General features: G+C 50.7%; 1 protein-coding gene across 1 annotated transcript in view; it reads right to left on the bottom strand.

Annotated features, from left to right (window-relative positions):
• oplah (5-oxoprolinase, ATP-hydrolysing) overlaps positions 1-17,683 on the bottom strand; it is a 167,870-nt gene that overhangs the window by 25,292 nt on the left and 124,895 nt on the right. Inside the window, exon 23 of the mRNA XM_072510166.1 lies at positions 1,541-1,690. Within this exon, the coding sequence (XP_072366267.1) occupies positions 1,541-1,690 (150 nt within the window). The remainder of the gene's footprint in view (positions 1-1,540; positions 1,691-17,683) is intronic.

Below are 17,683 nucleotides of genomic sequence, written 5' to 3'. Positions count from 1 at the left end.
GGAGCGTAACAGACATCTACAGACGTTGAAAGATGCCCTCGTACGAACGGGATATGGCACTTGACTCATCGATCGACAGTTCCAACGCGCCACAGCGAAAAACCGGACCGACCTCCTCAGAAGACAAACATGGGACACAACCGACAGAATACCCTTCGTCGTCCAGTAGTTCCCCGGAGCGGAGAAACTACGTCATCTTCTTCACAGCCTTCAACACGTCATTGATGACGATGAACATCTTGCCAAGGTCATCCCCACACCACCACTACTTGCCTTCAAACAACCGCGCAACCTCAAACAAACCATTGTTTGCAGCAAACTACCCAGTCTTCAGAACAGTGACCACGACACCACACAACCCTGCCATGGCAATCTCTGCAAGACGTGCCAGATCATTGACAGGGATACCACTATTACACGCGAGAACACCACCCACCAGGTATGTGGTACGTACTCGTGCGACTCGGCCAACGTTGTCTACCTCATACGCTGCAGGAAAGGATGTCCCGAAGCGTGGTACATTGGCGAGACCATGCAGACGCTGCGACAACGAATGAACGTACATCGCGCAACAATCACCAGGCAGGAATGTTCCCTTCCAGTCGGCGAACACTTCAGCAGTCAAGGGCATTCAGCCTCTGATCTCCGGGTAAGCGTTCTCCAAGGTGGCCTTCAGGACGCGCAACAACGCAGAATCGCCGAGCAGAAACTTATAGCCAAGTTCCGCACACGAGTGCGGCCTCAACCGGGACCTGGGATTCATGTCACATTACATTCATCCCCCACCATCTGGCCTGCGAAATCCTACCAACTGTCCTGGCTTGATGCAATTCACACCTCTTTAACCTGGGGTTACCCCATCTCTGGATCTGTAAAGATTTAATCACCTGCTAATGGTCGCATTCCAAGCATTGTTTGGCATCTTTGAATTTGTCTATATGTGTGTTTCTGGAACATACCTCTTCATTCACCTGAGGAAGGAGCAGCGCTCCGAAAGCTAGTGACATCGAAACAAACCTGTTGGACTTTAACCTGGTGTTGTAAGACTTCGTACGGTCTTGGTAATGACACCTATATCCCACAAACAAATTAAACTGAAGCCTCCAGTTTGTGCAGGAGCAGCAGGGGATATGGAGGAAAGACGGGTGAATTGGTTTGAGATTCTGATGAGCCATGATTGAATTCAATCGCAGGACAAACTTGAGGGGTTCAATGTTTGCCTTCGGTTTTCAATTCTCTGCACAGGAGTTGTTCCAAAATGATAGACAGACCATGGGAAGTCCTTGCCAAAGGCAACAGTCTCCAGTGGCGGCATGGGGGCCAGACTGGAGCCCACCTTCAGCTTATCAGACTTCTCTTCACCACCCATCAACAGGAAGGGGTCAGGTGATATGTGCACCAGGATGCAGGGTAAAGTTGGTGATCCCACTGCTAGCTTCACCATGTGCACGCAGGTCAGGGTGTGTCAATCTCCGAGAAATCAGACGCTTGCAAACTCGTCCTGTGCCCACAATGTCACAGCACGTTTACTGACGCTCACCTGGGAGGCCGCACAGACCTCAAACGCCTTGAATATAACGTCAACGACTCGCTGTGATGTCAGCACATTACCGCCCACAACTGCAGCTCCTGTTGATGGGTCCAGGATAGATTCCCTCGGAACAATGATCTTCACTGGAGCCAGGCAGCCCTGTCAATGACATCGCAGATCAATGGTCCTGGTTCGACAGAGTCTTTAAACACAGCAAAAGTCACCCACGCCCGATAACACGCCCCGCCCCGATAACACGCCCCGCCCCGATAACACGCCCCGCCCCGATAACACGCCCCGCCCCGATAACACGCCCCGCCCCGATAACACGCCCCGCCCCGATAACACGCCCCGCCCCGATAACACGCCCCGCCCCGATAACACGCCCCGCCCCGATAACACGCCCCGCCCCGATAACACGCCCCGCCCCGATAACACGCCCCGCCCCGATAACACGCCCCGCCCCGATAACACGCCCCGCCCCGATAACACGCCCCGCCCCGATAACACGCCCCGCCCCGATAACACGCCCCGCCCCGATAACACGCCCCGCCCCGATAACACGCCCCGCCCCGATAACACGCCCCGCCCCGATAACACGCCCCGCCCCGATAACACGCCCCGCCCCGATAACACGCCCCGCCCCGATAACACGCCCCGCCCCGATAACACGCCCCGCCCCGATAACACGCCCCGCCCCGATAACACGCCCCGCCCCGATAACACGCCCCGCCCCGATAACACGCCCCGCCCCGATAACACGCCCCGCCCCGATAACACGCCCTGCCCCGATAACACGCGCCCGATAACACGCCCTGCCCCGATAACAGGCGCCCGATAACACGCCCTGCCCCGACAACAGGCGCCCGATAACACGCCCTGCCCCGACAACAGGCGCCCGATAACACGCCCTGCCCCGATAACAGGCGCCCGATAACACGCCCGGCCCCGATAACAGGCACCCGATAACACGCGCCCGATAACAGGCCCTGCCCCGATAACAGGCCCTGCCCCGATAACAGGCGCCCGATAACACGCCCGGCCCCGATAACAGGCCCTGCCCCGATAACAGGCCCTGCCCCGATAACAGGCCCTGCCCCGATAACAGGCCCTGCCCCGATAACAGGCCCTGCCCCGATAACAGGCCCTGCCCCGATAACAGGCCCTGCCCCGATACCAGGCCCGCGCCCGATAACACACCCACGCCCGATAACACACCCACGCCCGATAACACACCCGCGCCCGATAACACACCCGCGCCCGATAACACACCCGCGCCCGATAACACACCCGCGCCCGATAACACACCCGCGCCCGATAACACATCCTGCCCCAATAACACATCCTGCCCCAATAACACATCCTGCCCCAATAACACATCCTGCCCCAATAACACACCCGATAACACATCCTGCCCCAATAACACACCCAGCCCCAATAACACATCCTGCCCCAGTAACTCACACCCGATAACACATCCTGCCCCAATAACACACACACGATAACACATCCTACCCCAATAACTCACACCCGTAACCACATCCTGCCCCAATAACACACCCAATAACACATCCTGCCCCAATAACACATCCTGCCCCAAAAACTCACACCCGATACCACATCCTGTCCCCAGTAACCAACACCCGATAACACATCCTGCCCCAATAACACATCCTGCCCCAATAACACATCCTGCCCCAATAACACATACCCGATAACACATCCTGCCCCAATAACACACACCCGATAACACACCCTGCCCCAATAACACACACCTGATAACACATCCTGTCCCCAATAACACACACCCGATAACACATCCTGTCCCAATAACACACACCTGATAACACATCCTGCCCCAATAACTCACACCCAATAACTCATCCTGCCCCAATAACACACATCTGATAACACATCCTGCCCCAATAACACATCCTGCCCCAATAACACATCCTGCCCCAATAACACATCCTGCCCCAATAGCACACAGCTGATAACACACCCAGCCCCAATAACACACACCTTTTTTTTTTAAATTAAAATATTTTATTGAAAATTTTTGGTCAACCAACACAGTACATTGTGCATCCTTTACACAATATTATAATAACACAAATAACAATGACCTATTTTATAAACAGAAAATGAATAAATAATAAATAACAAAAATGAAAACTAACCCTAATTGGCAACTGCCTTATCACAAGTAACACTCTCCAAAAATATAATTTAACAGTCCAATATATAATTATCTGTCGCAACGACCTATACATATTATACAGTATATATTAACAACCCTGAGAGTCCTTCTGGTTCCTCCTCCTCCCCCCCCCCTCCCCCCCGATCCTGGGCTGCTGCCTTCTTTTTCCCATTCCATCTATCTTTCTGCGAGGTATTCGACGAACCGTTGCCACCACCTGGTGAACCCTTGAGCCGACCCCCTTAGAACGAACTTAATCCGCTCTAGCTTTATAAACCCTGCCATGTCATTTATCCAGGTCTCCACCCCCGGGGGCTTGGCTTCTTTCCACATTAGCAATATCCTGCGCCGGGCTACTAGGGACGCAAAGGCCAAAACATCGGCCTCTCTCGCCTCCTGCACTCCCAGCTCTTGTGCAACCCCAAATATAGCCAACCCCCAGTTTGGTTCGACCCGGACCCCCACTACTTTTTAAAGCACCTTTGTCCCCCCCATCCAAAATCCCTGTAGTGCCGGGCATGACCAAAACATATGGGTATGATTCGCTGGGCTTCTCGAGCACCTCACACACCTATCCTCCACCCCAAAAAATTTACTGAGCCGTGCTCCAGTCATATGCGCCCTGTGTAATACCTTAAACTGAATCAGGCTTAGCCTGGCACACGAGGACGACGAGTTTACCCTGCTTAGGGCATCTGCCCACAGCCCCTCCTCGATCTCCTCCCCCAGCTCTTCTTCCCATTTCCCTTTTAGTTCATCTACCATAGTCTCCCCTTCGTCCCTCATTTCCCTATATATATCTGACACCTTACCATCCCCCACCCATGTCTTTGAGATCACTCTGTCCTGCACCTCTTGTGTCGGGAGCTGCGGGAATTCCCTCACCTGTTGCCTCGCAAAAGCCCTCAGTTGCATATACCTGAATGCATTCCCTTGGGGCAACCCATATTTCTCGGTCAGCGCTCCCAGACTCGCGAACTTCCCATCCACAAACAGATCTTTCAGTTGCGTTATTCCTGCTCTTTGCCACATTCCATATCCCCCATCCATTCCCCCCGGGGCAAACCTATGGTTGTTTCTTATCGGGGACCCCCCCAAGGCTCCAGTCTTTCCCCTATGCCGTCTCCACTGTCCCCAAATCTTCAGTGTAGCCACCACCACCGGGCTTGTGGTGTAGTTCCTCGGTGAGAACGGCAATGGGGCTGTCACCATAGCCTGTAGGCTAGTCCCCCTACAGGACGCCCTCTCTAATCTCATCCACGCCGCTCCCTCCTCCTCTCCCATCCACTTAGTCACCATTGAAATATTAGCGGCCCAATAATACTCACTTAGGCTCGGTAGTGCCAGCACCCCCCTATCCCTGCTACGCTGTAAGAATCCCTTCCTCACTCTCGGGGTCTTCCCGGCCCACACAAAACCCATGATGCTCTTTTCAATGCTTTTTAAAAAAGCCTTCGTGATCACCACCGGGAGGCACTGAAACACATAGAGGAATCTCGGGAGGACCACCATCTTAACTGCCTGCACCCTCCCTGCCAGTGACAGGGATACCATATCCCATCTCTTGAAATCCTCCTCCATTTGTTCCACCAATCGCGTTAAATTTAACCTATGCAATGTGCCCCAATTCTTGGCTATCTGGATCCCCAGGTAACGAAAGTCCCTTGTTACCTTCCTCAACGGGAGGTCCTCTATTTCTCTACTCTGCTCCCCTGGATGCACCACAAACAACTCACTTTTCCCCATGTTCAATTTATACCCTGAAAAATCCCCAAACTCCCAAGTATCCGCATTATTTCTGGCATCCCCTCCGCCGGGTCTGCCACATATAGTAACAAATCGTCCGCATACAAAGATACCCGGTGTTCTTCTCCTCCTCTAAGTACTCCCCCTCCACTTCTTGGAACCCCTCAACGCTATCGCCAGGGGCTCAATCGCCAGTGCAAACAATAATGGGGACAGAGGGCATCCCTGCCTTGTCCCTCTATGGAGCCGAAAATATGCAGATCCCCGTCCATTCGTGACCACGCTCGCCATCGGGGCCCTATACAACAGCTGCACCCATCTAACATACCCCTCTCCAAAACCAAATCTCCTCAACACCTCCCACAAATAATCCCACTTCACTCTATCAAATGCTTTCTCGGCATCCATCGCCACTACTATCTCCGTTTCCCCCTCTGGTGGGGGCATCATCATTACCCCTAACAGCCTCCGTATATTCGTGTTCAGCTGTCTCCCCTTCACAAACCCAGTTTGGTCCTCGTGGACCACCCCCGGGACACATTCCTCTATTCTCATTGCCATTACCTTGGCCAGGATCTTGGCATCTACATTTAGGAGGGAAAAATGCGGGTCCTTTTCCTTCTTTAAGAGAAGCGATATCGTTGCTTCAGACATAGTCGGGGGCAGTTGTCCCCTTTCCTTTGCCTCATTAAAGGTCCTCGTCAATACCGGAGCGAGCAAGTCCACATATTTTCTATAGAATTCGACTGGGAATCCATCCGGTCCCGGGGCCTTTCCCGCCTGCATGCTCCTAATTCCTTTCACCACTTCTTCTACCTCGATCTGTGCTCCCAGTCCCACCCTTTCCTGCTCTTCCACCTTGGGAAATTCCAGCCGATCCAAGAAGCCCATCATTCTCTCCCTCCCATCCGGGGGTTGAGCTTCATATAATTTTTTATAAAATGTCTTGAACACTCCATTCACTCTCTCCGCTCCCCGCTCCATCTCTCCTTCCTCATCCCTCACTCCCCCTATTTCCCTCGCTGCTCCCCTTTTCCTCAATTGGTGTGCCAGCAACCTGCTCGCCTTCTCCCCATATTCGTACTGTACACCCTGTGCCTTCCTCCATTGTGCCTCTGCAGTGCCCGTAGTCAGCAAGTCAAATTCTACATGTAGCCTTTGCCTTTCCCTGTACAGTCCCTCCTCCGGTGCTTCCGCATATTGTCTGTCCACCCTCAAAAGTTCTTGCAGCAACCGCTCCCGTTCCTTACTCTCCTGCTTCCCTTTATGTGCCCTTATTGATATCAGCTCCCCTCTAACCACCGCCTTCAGCGCCTCCCAGACCACTCCCACCTGGACCTCCCCATTATCATTGAGTTCCAAGTACTTTTCAATGCACCCCCTCACCCTTAGACACACCCCCTCATCTGCCATTAGTCCCATGTCCATTCTCCAGGGTGGGCGCCCTCCTGTTTCCTCCCCTATCTCCAAGTCTACCCAGTGTGGAGCGTGATCCGAAATGGCTATAGCCGTATACTCCGTTCCCCTCACCTTCGGGATCAACGCCCTTCCCAGCACAAAAAAGTCTATTCGCGAGTAGACTTTATGGACATAGGAGAAAAACGAGAACTCCTTACTCCTAGGTCTGCTAAATCTCCACGGGTCTATTCCTCCCATCTGCTCCATAAAATCTTTAAGCACCTTGGCTGCTGCCGGCCTCCTTCTAGTCCTGGACCTCGACCTATCCAGCCCTGGTTCCAACACCGTATTAAAATCTCCCCCCATTATCAGCTTTCCCATCTCTAGGTCCGGAATGCGTCCTAGCATCCGCCTCATAAAATTGGCATCATCCCAGTTCGGGGCATATACGTTTACCAAAACCACCATCTCCCCCTGTCGTTTGCCACTCACCATCACGTATCTGCCCCCGTTATCCGCCACTATAGTCTTTACCTCGAACATTCCCTGCTTCCCCACTAATATAGCCACCCCCCTGTTTTTCGCATCTAGCCCCGAATGGAACACCTGCCCCACCCATCCTTTGCGTAGCCTAACCTGGTCTATCAGTTTCAGGTGCGTTTCCTGTAACATAACCACATCTGCCTTAAGTTTCTTAAGGTGTGCGAGTAGCCGTGCCCTCTTTATCGGCCCGTTCAGCCTTCTCACGTTCCACGTGATCAGCCGGGTTGGGGGGCTTCCTACCCCCCCCCCCCCCCCCCCCCCCCTTGTCGATTAGCCATCCCCTTTTTCCAGATCCTCACCCGGTTCCCACGCAGCTGTATCTCCCCCAGGCGGTGCCCCCCCGCCCATCCCCTCCCATCCCAGCTCCCCCCTCTCCCCAGCAGCAGCAACCCAGTAATTCCCCCCTCCCACCCCCCCCCTCTAGATCCCCCGCTAGCGTAATTACTCACCCCATGTTTCTCCCAGAAGTCAGCAAACTCTGGCCGACCTCGGCTTCCCCCCGTGACCTCGGCTCGCACCGTGCGACGCCCCCTCCTTCCTGCTTCTCTATTCCCGCCATGATTATCATAGCGCGGGAATCAAGCCCGTGCTTCTACCTGGGCCCCGCCCCCAATGGCCAACGCCCCATCTCCTCCACCTCCCCTCCTCCCCCCATCACCACCTGTGGAAGAGAGAAAAGTTACCACATCGCAGGATTAGTACATAAAACTCCTCTTTCCCCCCTTTTTAAACCCCCCTCTTCGCCCCCCACATTCGCCCCACCACTTTGTTCAAACGTTCTTTTTAATAACCCGCTCATTCCAGTTTTTCTTCCACAATAAAAGTCCACGCTTCATCCGCCGTCTCAAAGTAGTGGTGCCTCCCTCGATATGTGATCCACAGTCGTGCCGGTTGCAGCATTCCAAATTTTATCTTCTTTTTATGAAGCACAACCTTGGCCCGATTAAAGCTCGCCCTCCTTCTCGCCACCTCCGCACTCCAGTCTTGATAAACGCGGATCACCGCGTTCTCCCATTTACTGCTCCGAGTTTTCTTTGCCCATCTAAGGACCATTTCTCTATCCTTAAAACGGAGGAATCTCACCACTATGGCTCTGGGAATTTCTCCTGCTCTCGGTCCTCGCGCCATCACTCGGTATGCTCCCTCCACCTCCAACGGACCCGCCGGGGCCTCCGCTCCCATTAACGAGTGCAGCATCGTGCTCACATATGCCCCGACGTCCGCTCCCTCCGCACCTTCAGGAAGACCAAGAATCCTCAGGTTGTTCCTCCTTGCGTTGTTCTCCAGTGCCTCCAACCTTTCCACACATCGTTTCTGATGTGCCTCATGCATCTCCGTCTTCACCACCAGGCCCTGTATGTCGTCCTCATTCTCGGCTGCCTTTGCCTTCACGACCCGAAGCTCCCGCTCCTGGGTCTTTTGTTCCTCCTTTAGCCCTTCGATCGCCTGTAGTATCGGGGCCAACAGCTCTTTCTTCATTTCCTTTTTGAGTTCTTCCACACAGCATTTCAAGAACTCTTGTTGTTCAGGGCCCCATGTTAAACTGCCACCTTCCGACGCCATCTTGGTTTTTGCTTGCCTTCCTTGCCGCTGTTCTAAAGGATCCACTGCAATCCGGCCACTTTCTCCTCCATTTTTCATCCGTATCCAGGGGGGGATTCCCTTCTGGTTTACCGCAGTGTTTTTAGCCGTCAAAATTGCCGTTGGGGCTCCTATCAAGAGCCCAAAAGTCCGTTTCACCGGGAGCTGCCGAAACGTGCGACTCAGCTGGTCATCGCCGCACCCGGAAGTGCCAATAACACACACCTGACAACACACCCAGCCCCAATAACACATCCTGACCCAACAACACATCCTGCCCCAATAACATATCCTGCCCTAATAACACACACACGATAACACATCCTGCCCCAATAACACACACCTGATAACACATCCTGTCCCCAATAACACACACCCGATAACACATCCGTCCCCAATAACACACACCCGATAACACACACTGCCCCAATAACACACACCCGATAACACTGCCCCAATAACACACACCGCCCCAATAACACATACCCGATAACACTCCCAGCCCCAATAACAAATCCGGCCCCAATAACACACACCCGATAACACATCCTGCCCCAATAACTCACACCCGATAACACATTCTGCCCCAATAACACACTCCCGATAACACATCTTGCCCCAATAACACACACCTGATAACACATCCTGCCCCAATAACACATCCTGCCCCAATAGCACACACCTGATAACACATCCTGCCCCAATAACATATCCTGCCCCAATAACACACACCTGATAACACATTCTGTCCCCAATAACACACACCCGATAACACATCCTGCCCCAATAACACACACCTGATAACACATCCTGCCCCAATAACACACACCTGATAACACACCCAGCCCCAATAACACATCCTGCCCCAATAACACATCCTGCCCCAATAACACACACCTGATAACACACCCAGCCCCAATAACACACACCCGATAACACACCCAGCCCCAATAACACACACCCGATAACACATCCTGCCCCAAAAACACACACACGATAATAGATCCTGCCCCAATAACACACCCGATTACACATCCTGCCCCAATAACTCACACCCGATAACACATCCTGTCCCAATAACACACACCCGATAACACATCCTGCCCCAATAACTCACACCCGATAACACACCCAGCCCCAAAAACACACATCCGATAACACATCCTGCCCCAATAACAACATCCTGCCCCAATAACACATCCTGCCCCAATAACACATCCTGCCCCAATAACACACACCTGATAACACACCCTGCCCCAATAACACACACCCGATAACACATCCTGCCCCAATAACACACACCCGATAACAAATCCTGCCCCAATAACACACACCCGATAACACATCCTGCCCCAATAACACACACCCGATAACACATCCTGCCCCAATACCTCACACCTGTTAACACATCCTGCCCCAATAACACACACCTGATAACACATTCTGTCCCAATAACACACACATGATAATAGATCCTGCCCCAATAACACATCCTACCCCAATAACACATCCTACCCCAATAACACACACCTGATAACACACCCAGCCCCGATAACACATCTTGCCCCAATAACACACACCCGATAACACATCCTGCACCAATACCTCACACCCGATAACACATCCTGCCCCAATAACACACACCCGTAACCACATCCTGCCCCAATAACACACACCTGATAACACATCCTGCCCCAATAACACACACCCGATAACACATCCTGCCCCAATAACACATCCTGCCCCAATAACACACACCTGATAACACATCCTGCCCCAATAACACACACCTGATAACACATTCTGTCCCAATAACATACACACGATAATAGATCCTGCCCCAATAGCACATCCTGCCCCAATAACACATCCTGGTCCAATAACACACACCTGATAACACACGCAGCCCCAATAACACATCCTGCCCCAATAACACACACACGATAACACATCCTGCCCCAATAACTCTCACCCGATAACACATCCAGCCCCATTAACACACACCTGATAACACATCCTGTCCCCAATAACTCACACCCGATATAGGTATGTCAGGAATAAGCAAAGGTATGTCAGGAATAAGCGAAGGTATGTCAGGAATAAGCGAATGACTAGGGAAAGAGTAGGACCAGTCAAGGACAGGGATGGGAAATTGTGTGTGGAGTCTGAAGAGATAGGCGAGATACTAAATGAATATTTTTCGTCAGTATTCACTCAGGAAAAAGATAATGTTGTGGAGGAGAATGCTGAGCCCCAGGCTAATAGAATAGATGGCATTGAGGTACGTAGGGAAGAGGTGTTGGCAATTCTGGACAGGCTGCAAATAGATAAGTCCCCGGGACCTGATGGGATTTATCCTAGGATTCTCTGGGAGGCCAGGGAAGAGATTGCTGGACCTTTGGCTTTGATTTTTATGTCATCATTGGCTACAGGAATAGTGCCAGAGGACTGGAGGACAGCAAATGTGGTCCCTTTGTTCAAAAAGGGGAGCAGAGACAACCCCGGCAACTATAGACCGGTGAGCCTCACGTCTGTAGTGGGTAAAGTCTTGGAGGGGATTATAAGAGACAAGATTTATAATCATCTAGATAGGAATAATATGATCAGGGATAGTCAGCATGGCTTTGTGAAGGGTAGGTCATGCCTCACAAACCTTATTGAGTTCTTTGAGAAGGTGACTGAACAGGTAGACGAGGGTAGAGCAGTTGATGTGGTGTATATGGATTTCAGCAAAGCGTTTGATAAGGTTCCCCACGGTAGGCTATTGCAAAAAAATACGGAGGCTGGGGATTGAGGGTGATTTAGAGATGTGGATCAGAAATTGGCTAGCTGACAGAAGACAGAGGGTGGTGGTTGATGGGAAATGTTCAGAATGGAGTACAGTCACAAGTGGAGTACCACAAGGATCTGTTCTGGGGCCGTTGCTGTTTGTCATTTTTATCAATGACCTAGAGGAAGGCGCAGAAGGGTGGGTGAGTAAATTTGCAGACGATACTAAAGTCGGTGGTGTTGTCGATAGTGTGGAAGGATGTAGCAGGTTACAGAGGGATATAGATAAGCTGCAGAGCTGGGCTGAGAGGTGGCAAATGGAGTTTAATGTAGAGAAGTGTGAGGTGATTCACTTTGGAAGGAATAACAGGAATGCGGAATATTTGGCTAATGGTAAAGTTCTTGAAAGTGTGGATGAGCAGAGGGATCTAGGTGTCCATGTACAGAGATCCCTGAAAGTTGCCACCCAGGTTGATAGGGTTGTGAAGAAGGCCTATGGAGTGTTGGCCTTTATTGGTAGAGGGATTGAGTTCCGGAGTCGGGAGGTCATGTTGCAGCTGTACAGAACTCTGGTACGGCCGCATTTGGAGTATTGCGTACAGTTCTGGTCACCGTATTATAGGAAGGACGTGGAGGCTTTGGAGCGGGTGCAGAGGAGATTTACCAGGATGTTGCCTGGTATGGAGGGAAAATCTTATGAGGAAAGGCTGATGGACTTGAGGTTGTTTTCGTTGGAGAGAAGAAGGTCAAGAGGAGACTTAATAGAGGCATACAAAATGATCAGGGGGTTGGATAGGATGGACAGTGAGAGCCTTCTCCCGCGGATGGATATGGCTGGCACGAGGGGACATAACTTTAAACTGAGGGGTAATAGATAAAGGACAGAGGTCAGAGGTAGGTTCTTTACGCAAAGAGTAGTGAGGCCGTGGAATGTCCTACCTGCTACAGTAGTGAACTCGCCAACATTGAGGGCATTTAAAAGTTTATTGGATAAACATATGGATGATAATGGCATAGTGTAGGTTAGATGGCTTTTGTTTCGGTGGAACATCGTGGGCCGAAGGGCCTGTACTGCGCTGTATTGTTCTATGTTCTATGATAACACATCCTGCCCCAATAACACACCTGATAACACATCCTGCCCCAATAACACACACACGATAACACATCCTGCCCAATAACTCACACCCGATAACACATCCTGCCCCAATAACACACACCCGATAACACACCCTGCCCCGATAACACACACCCGATAACACACCCTGCCCCAATAACACATCCTGCCCCAATAACACATACACGATAACACATCCTGTCCCCAATAACACACACCTGATAACACATCCTGTCCCCAATAACACACACCCGATAACACATCCGTCCCCAATAACACACACCCGATAACACACACTGCCCCAATAACACACACCCGATAACACTGCCCCAATAACACACACCGCCCCAATAACACATACCCGATAACACTCCCAGCCCCAATAACAAATCCGGCCCCAATAACACACACCCGATAACACATCCTGCCCCAATAACTCACACCCGATAACACATTCTGCCCCAATAACACACTCCCGATAACACATCTTGCCCCAATAACACACACCTGATAACACATCCTGCCCCAATAACACATCCTGCCCCAATAGCACACACCTGATAACACATCCTGCCCCAATAACATATCCTGCCCCAATAACACACACCTGATAACACATTCTGTCCCCAATAACACACACCCGATAACACATCCTGCCCCAATAACACACACCTGATAACACATCCTGCCCCAATAACACACACCTGATAACACACCCAGCCCCAATAACACATCCTGCCCCAATAACACATCCTGCCCCAATAACACACACCTGATAACACACCCAGCCCCAATAACACACACCCGATAACACACCCAGCCCCAATAACACACACCCGATAACACATCCTGCCCCAAAAACACACACACGATAATAGATCCTGCCCCAATAACACACCCGATTACACATCCTGCCCCAATAACTCACACCCGATAACACATCCTGTCCCAATAACACACACCCGATAACACATCCTGCCCCAATAACTCACACCCGATAACACACCCAGCCCCAAAAACACACATCCGATAACACATCCTGCCCCAATAACAACATCCTGCCCCAATAACACATCCTGCCCCAATAACACATCCTGCCCCAATAACACACACCTGATAACACACCCTGCCCCAATAACACACACCCGATAACACATCCTGCCCCAATAACACACACCCGATAACAAATCCTGCCCCAATAACACACACCCGATAACACATCCTGCCCCAATAACACACACCCGATAACACATCCTGCCCCAATACCTCACACCTGTTAACACATCCTGCCCCAATAACACACACCTGATAACACATTCTGTCCCAATAACACACACATGATAATAGATCCTGCCCCAATAACACATCCTACCCCAATAACACATCCTACCCCAATAACACACACCTGATAACACACCCAGCCCCGATAACACATCTTGCCCCAATAACACACACCCGATAACACATCCTGCACCAATACCTCACACCCGATAACACATCCTGCCCCAATAACACACACCCGTAACCACATCCTGCCCCAATAACACACACCTGATAACACATCCTGCCCCAATAACACACACCCGATAACACATCCTGCCCCAATAACACATCCTGCCCCAATAACACACACCTGATAACACATCCTGCCCCAATAACACACACCTGATAACACATTCTGTCCCAATAACATACACACGATAATAGATCCTGCCCCAATAGCACATCCTGCCCCAATAACACATCCTGGTCCAATAACACACACCTGATAACACACGCAGCCCCAATAACACATCCTGCCCCAATAACACACACACGATAACACATCCTGCCCCAATAACTCTCACCCGATAACACATCCAGCCCCATTAACACACACCTGATAACATATCCTGTCCCCAATAACTCACACCCGATATAGGTATGTCAGGAATAAGCAAAGGTATGTCAGGAATAAGCGAAGGTATGTCAGGAATAAGCGAATGACTAGGGAAAGAGTAGGACCAGTCAAGGACAGGGATGGGAAATTGTGTGTGGAGTCTGAAGAGATAGGCGAGATACTAAATGAATATTTTTCGTCAGTATTCACTCAGGAAAAAGATAATGTTGTGGAGGAGAATGCTGAGCCCCAGGCTAATAGAATAGATGGCATTGAGGTACGTAGGGAAGAGGTGTTGGCAATTCTGGACAGGCTGCAAATAGATAAGTCCCCGGGACCTGATGGGATTTATCCTAGGATTCTCTGGGAGGCCAGGGAAGAGATTGCTGGACCTTTGGCTTTGATTTTTATGTCATCATTGGCTACAGGAATAGTGCCAGAGGACTGGAGGACAGCAAATGTGGTCCCTTTGTTCAAAAAGGGGAGCAGAGACAACCCCGGCAACTATAGACCGGTGAGCCTCACGTCTGTAGTGGGTAAAGTCTTGGAGGGGATTATAAGAGACAAGATTTATAATCATCTAGATAGGAATAATATGATCAGGGATAGTCAGCATGGCTTTGTGAAGGGTAGGTCATGCCTCACAAACCTTATTGAGTTCTTTGAGAAGGTGACTGAACAGGTAGACGAGGGTAGAGCAGTTGATGTGGTGTATATGGATTTCAGCAAAGCGTTTGATAAGGTTCCCCACGGTAGGCTATTGCAAAAAAATACGGAGGCTGGGGATTGAGGGTGATTTAGAGATGTGGATCAGAAATTGGCTAGCTGACAGAAGACAGAGGGTGGTGGTTGATGGGAAATGTTCAGAATGGAGTACAGTCACAAGTGGAGTACCACAAGGATCTGTTCTGGGGCCGTTGCTGTTTGTCATTTTTATCAATGACCTAGAGGAAGGCGCAGAAGGGTGGGTGAGTAAATTTGCAGACGATACTAAAGTCGGTGGTGTTGTCGATAGTGTGGAAGGATGTAGCAGGTTACAGAGGGATATAGATAAGCTGCAGAGCTGGGCTGAGAGGTGGCAAATGGAGTTTAATGTAGAGAAGTGTGAGGTGATTCACTTTGGAAGGAATAACAGGAATGCGGAATATTTGGCTAATGGTAAAGTTCTTGAAAGTGTGGATGAGCAGAGGGATCTAGGTGTCCATGTACAGAGATCCCTGAAAGTTGCCACCCAGGTTGATAGGGTTGTGAAGAAGGCCTATGGAGTGTTGGCCTTTATTGGTAGAGGGATTGAGTTCCGGAGTCGGGAGGTCATGTTGCAGCTGTACAGAACTCTGGTACGGCCGCATTTGGAGTATTGCGTACAGTTCTGGTCACCGTATTATAGGAAGGACGTGGAGGCTTTGGAGCGGGTGCAGAGGAGATTTACCAGGATGTTGCCTGGTATGGAGGGAAAATCTTATGAGGAAAGGCTGATGGACTTGAGGTTGTTTTCGTTGGAGAGAAGAAGGTCAAGAGGAGACTTAATAGAGGCATACAAAATGATCAGGGGGTTGGATAGGATGGACAGTGAGAGCCTTCTCCCGCGGATGGATATGGCTGGCACGAGGGGACATAACTTTAAACTGAGGGGTAATAGATAAAGGACAGAGGTCAGAGGTAGGTTCTTTACGCAAAGAGTAGTGAGGCCGTGGAATGTCCTACCTGCTACAGTAGTGAACTCGCCAACATTGAGGGCATTTAAAAGTTTATTGGATAAACATATGGATGATAATGGCATAGTGTAGGTTAGATGGCTTTTGTTTCGGTGGAACATCGTGGGCCGAAGGGCCTGTACTGCGCTGTATTGTTCTATGTTCTATGATAACACATCCTGCCCCAATAACACACCTGATAACACATCCTGCCCCAATAACACACACACGATAACACATCCTGCCCAATAACTCACACCCGATAACACATCCTGCCCCAATAACACACACCCGATAACACACCCTGCCCCGATAACACACACCCGATAACACACCCTGCCCCAATAACACATCCTGCCCCAATAACACATACACGATAACACATCCTGTCCCCAATACCTCACACCTGATAACACATCCTGCCCCAATAACACCCCCGATAACACATCCTGCCCCAATAACACACACCCGTAACCACATCCTGCCCCAATTACACATCCTGCCCCAATAACACATCCTGCCCCAATAACACATACACGATAACACATCCTGTCCGCAATACCTCACACCTGATAACGCATCCTGCCCCAATAACACACACCCGTAACCACATCCTGCCCCAATAACACACACCCGATAACACATCCTGCCCCAATAACACACACCCGATAACTCATCCTGGCCCAATAACACACTCCTGATAACACATCCTGCCCAGTAACTCACACCCAATAACACATCCTGCCCCAATAACACATCCTGCCCCAATAACACATCCTGCCCCAATAACACATCCTGCCCCAATAACACATCCTGCCCCAATAACACATCCTGCCCCAATAACACATCCTGCCCCAATAACACATCCTGCCCCAATAACACATCCTGCCCCAATAACACATCCTGCCCCAATAACACATCCTGCCCCAATAACACATCCTGCCCCAATAACACATCCTGCCCCAATAACACATCCTGCCCCAATAACACACACCCGATAACACATACTGCCCCAATAACACACACCCGATAACACATCCTGTCCCAATAACACACACCCGATAACACATCCTGCCCCAATAACACACACCTGATAACACATTGTCCCAATAACACACACCTGATAACACATTGTCCCAATAACACACACCTGATAACACATTCTGTCCCCAATAACACACACCTGATAACACATCCTGCCCCAATAACACACACCTGATAACAC

This window comes from Scyliorhinus torazame, chromosome 6, assembly GCF_047496885.1.
Source record: "Scyliorhinus torazame isolate Kashiwa2021f chromosome 6, sScyTor2.1, whole genome shotgun sequence".
Lineage (NCBI taxonomy): Eukaryota > Metazoa > Chordata > Chondrichthyes > Carcharhiniformes > Scyliorhinidae > Scyliorhinus > Scyliorhinus torazame.
This window is presented reverse-complemented; position numbering and strand designations above follow the sequence as displayed.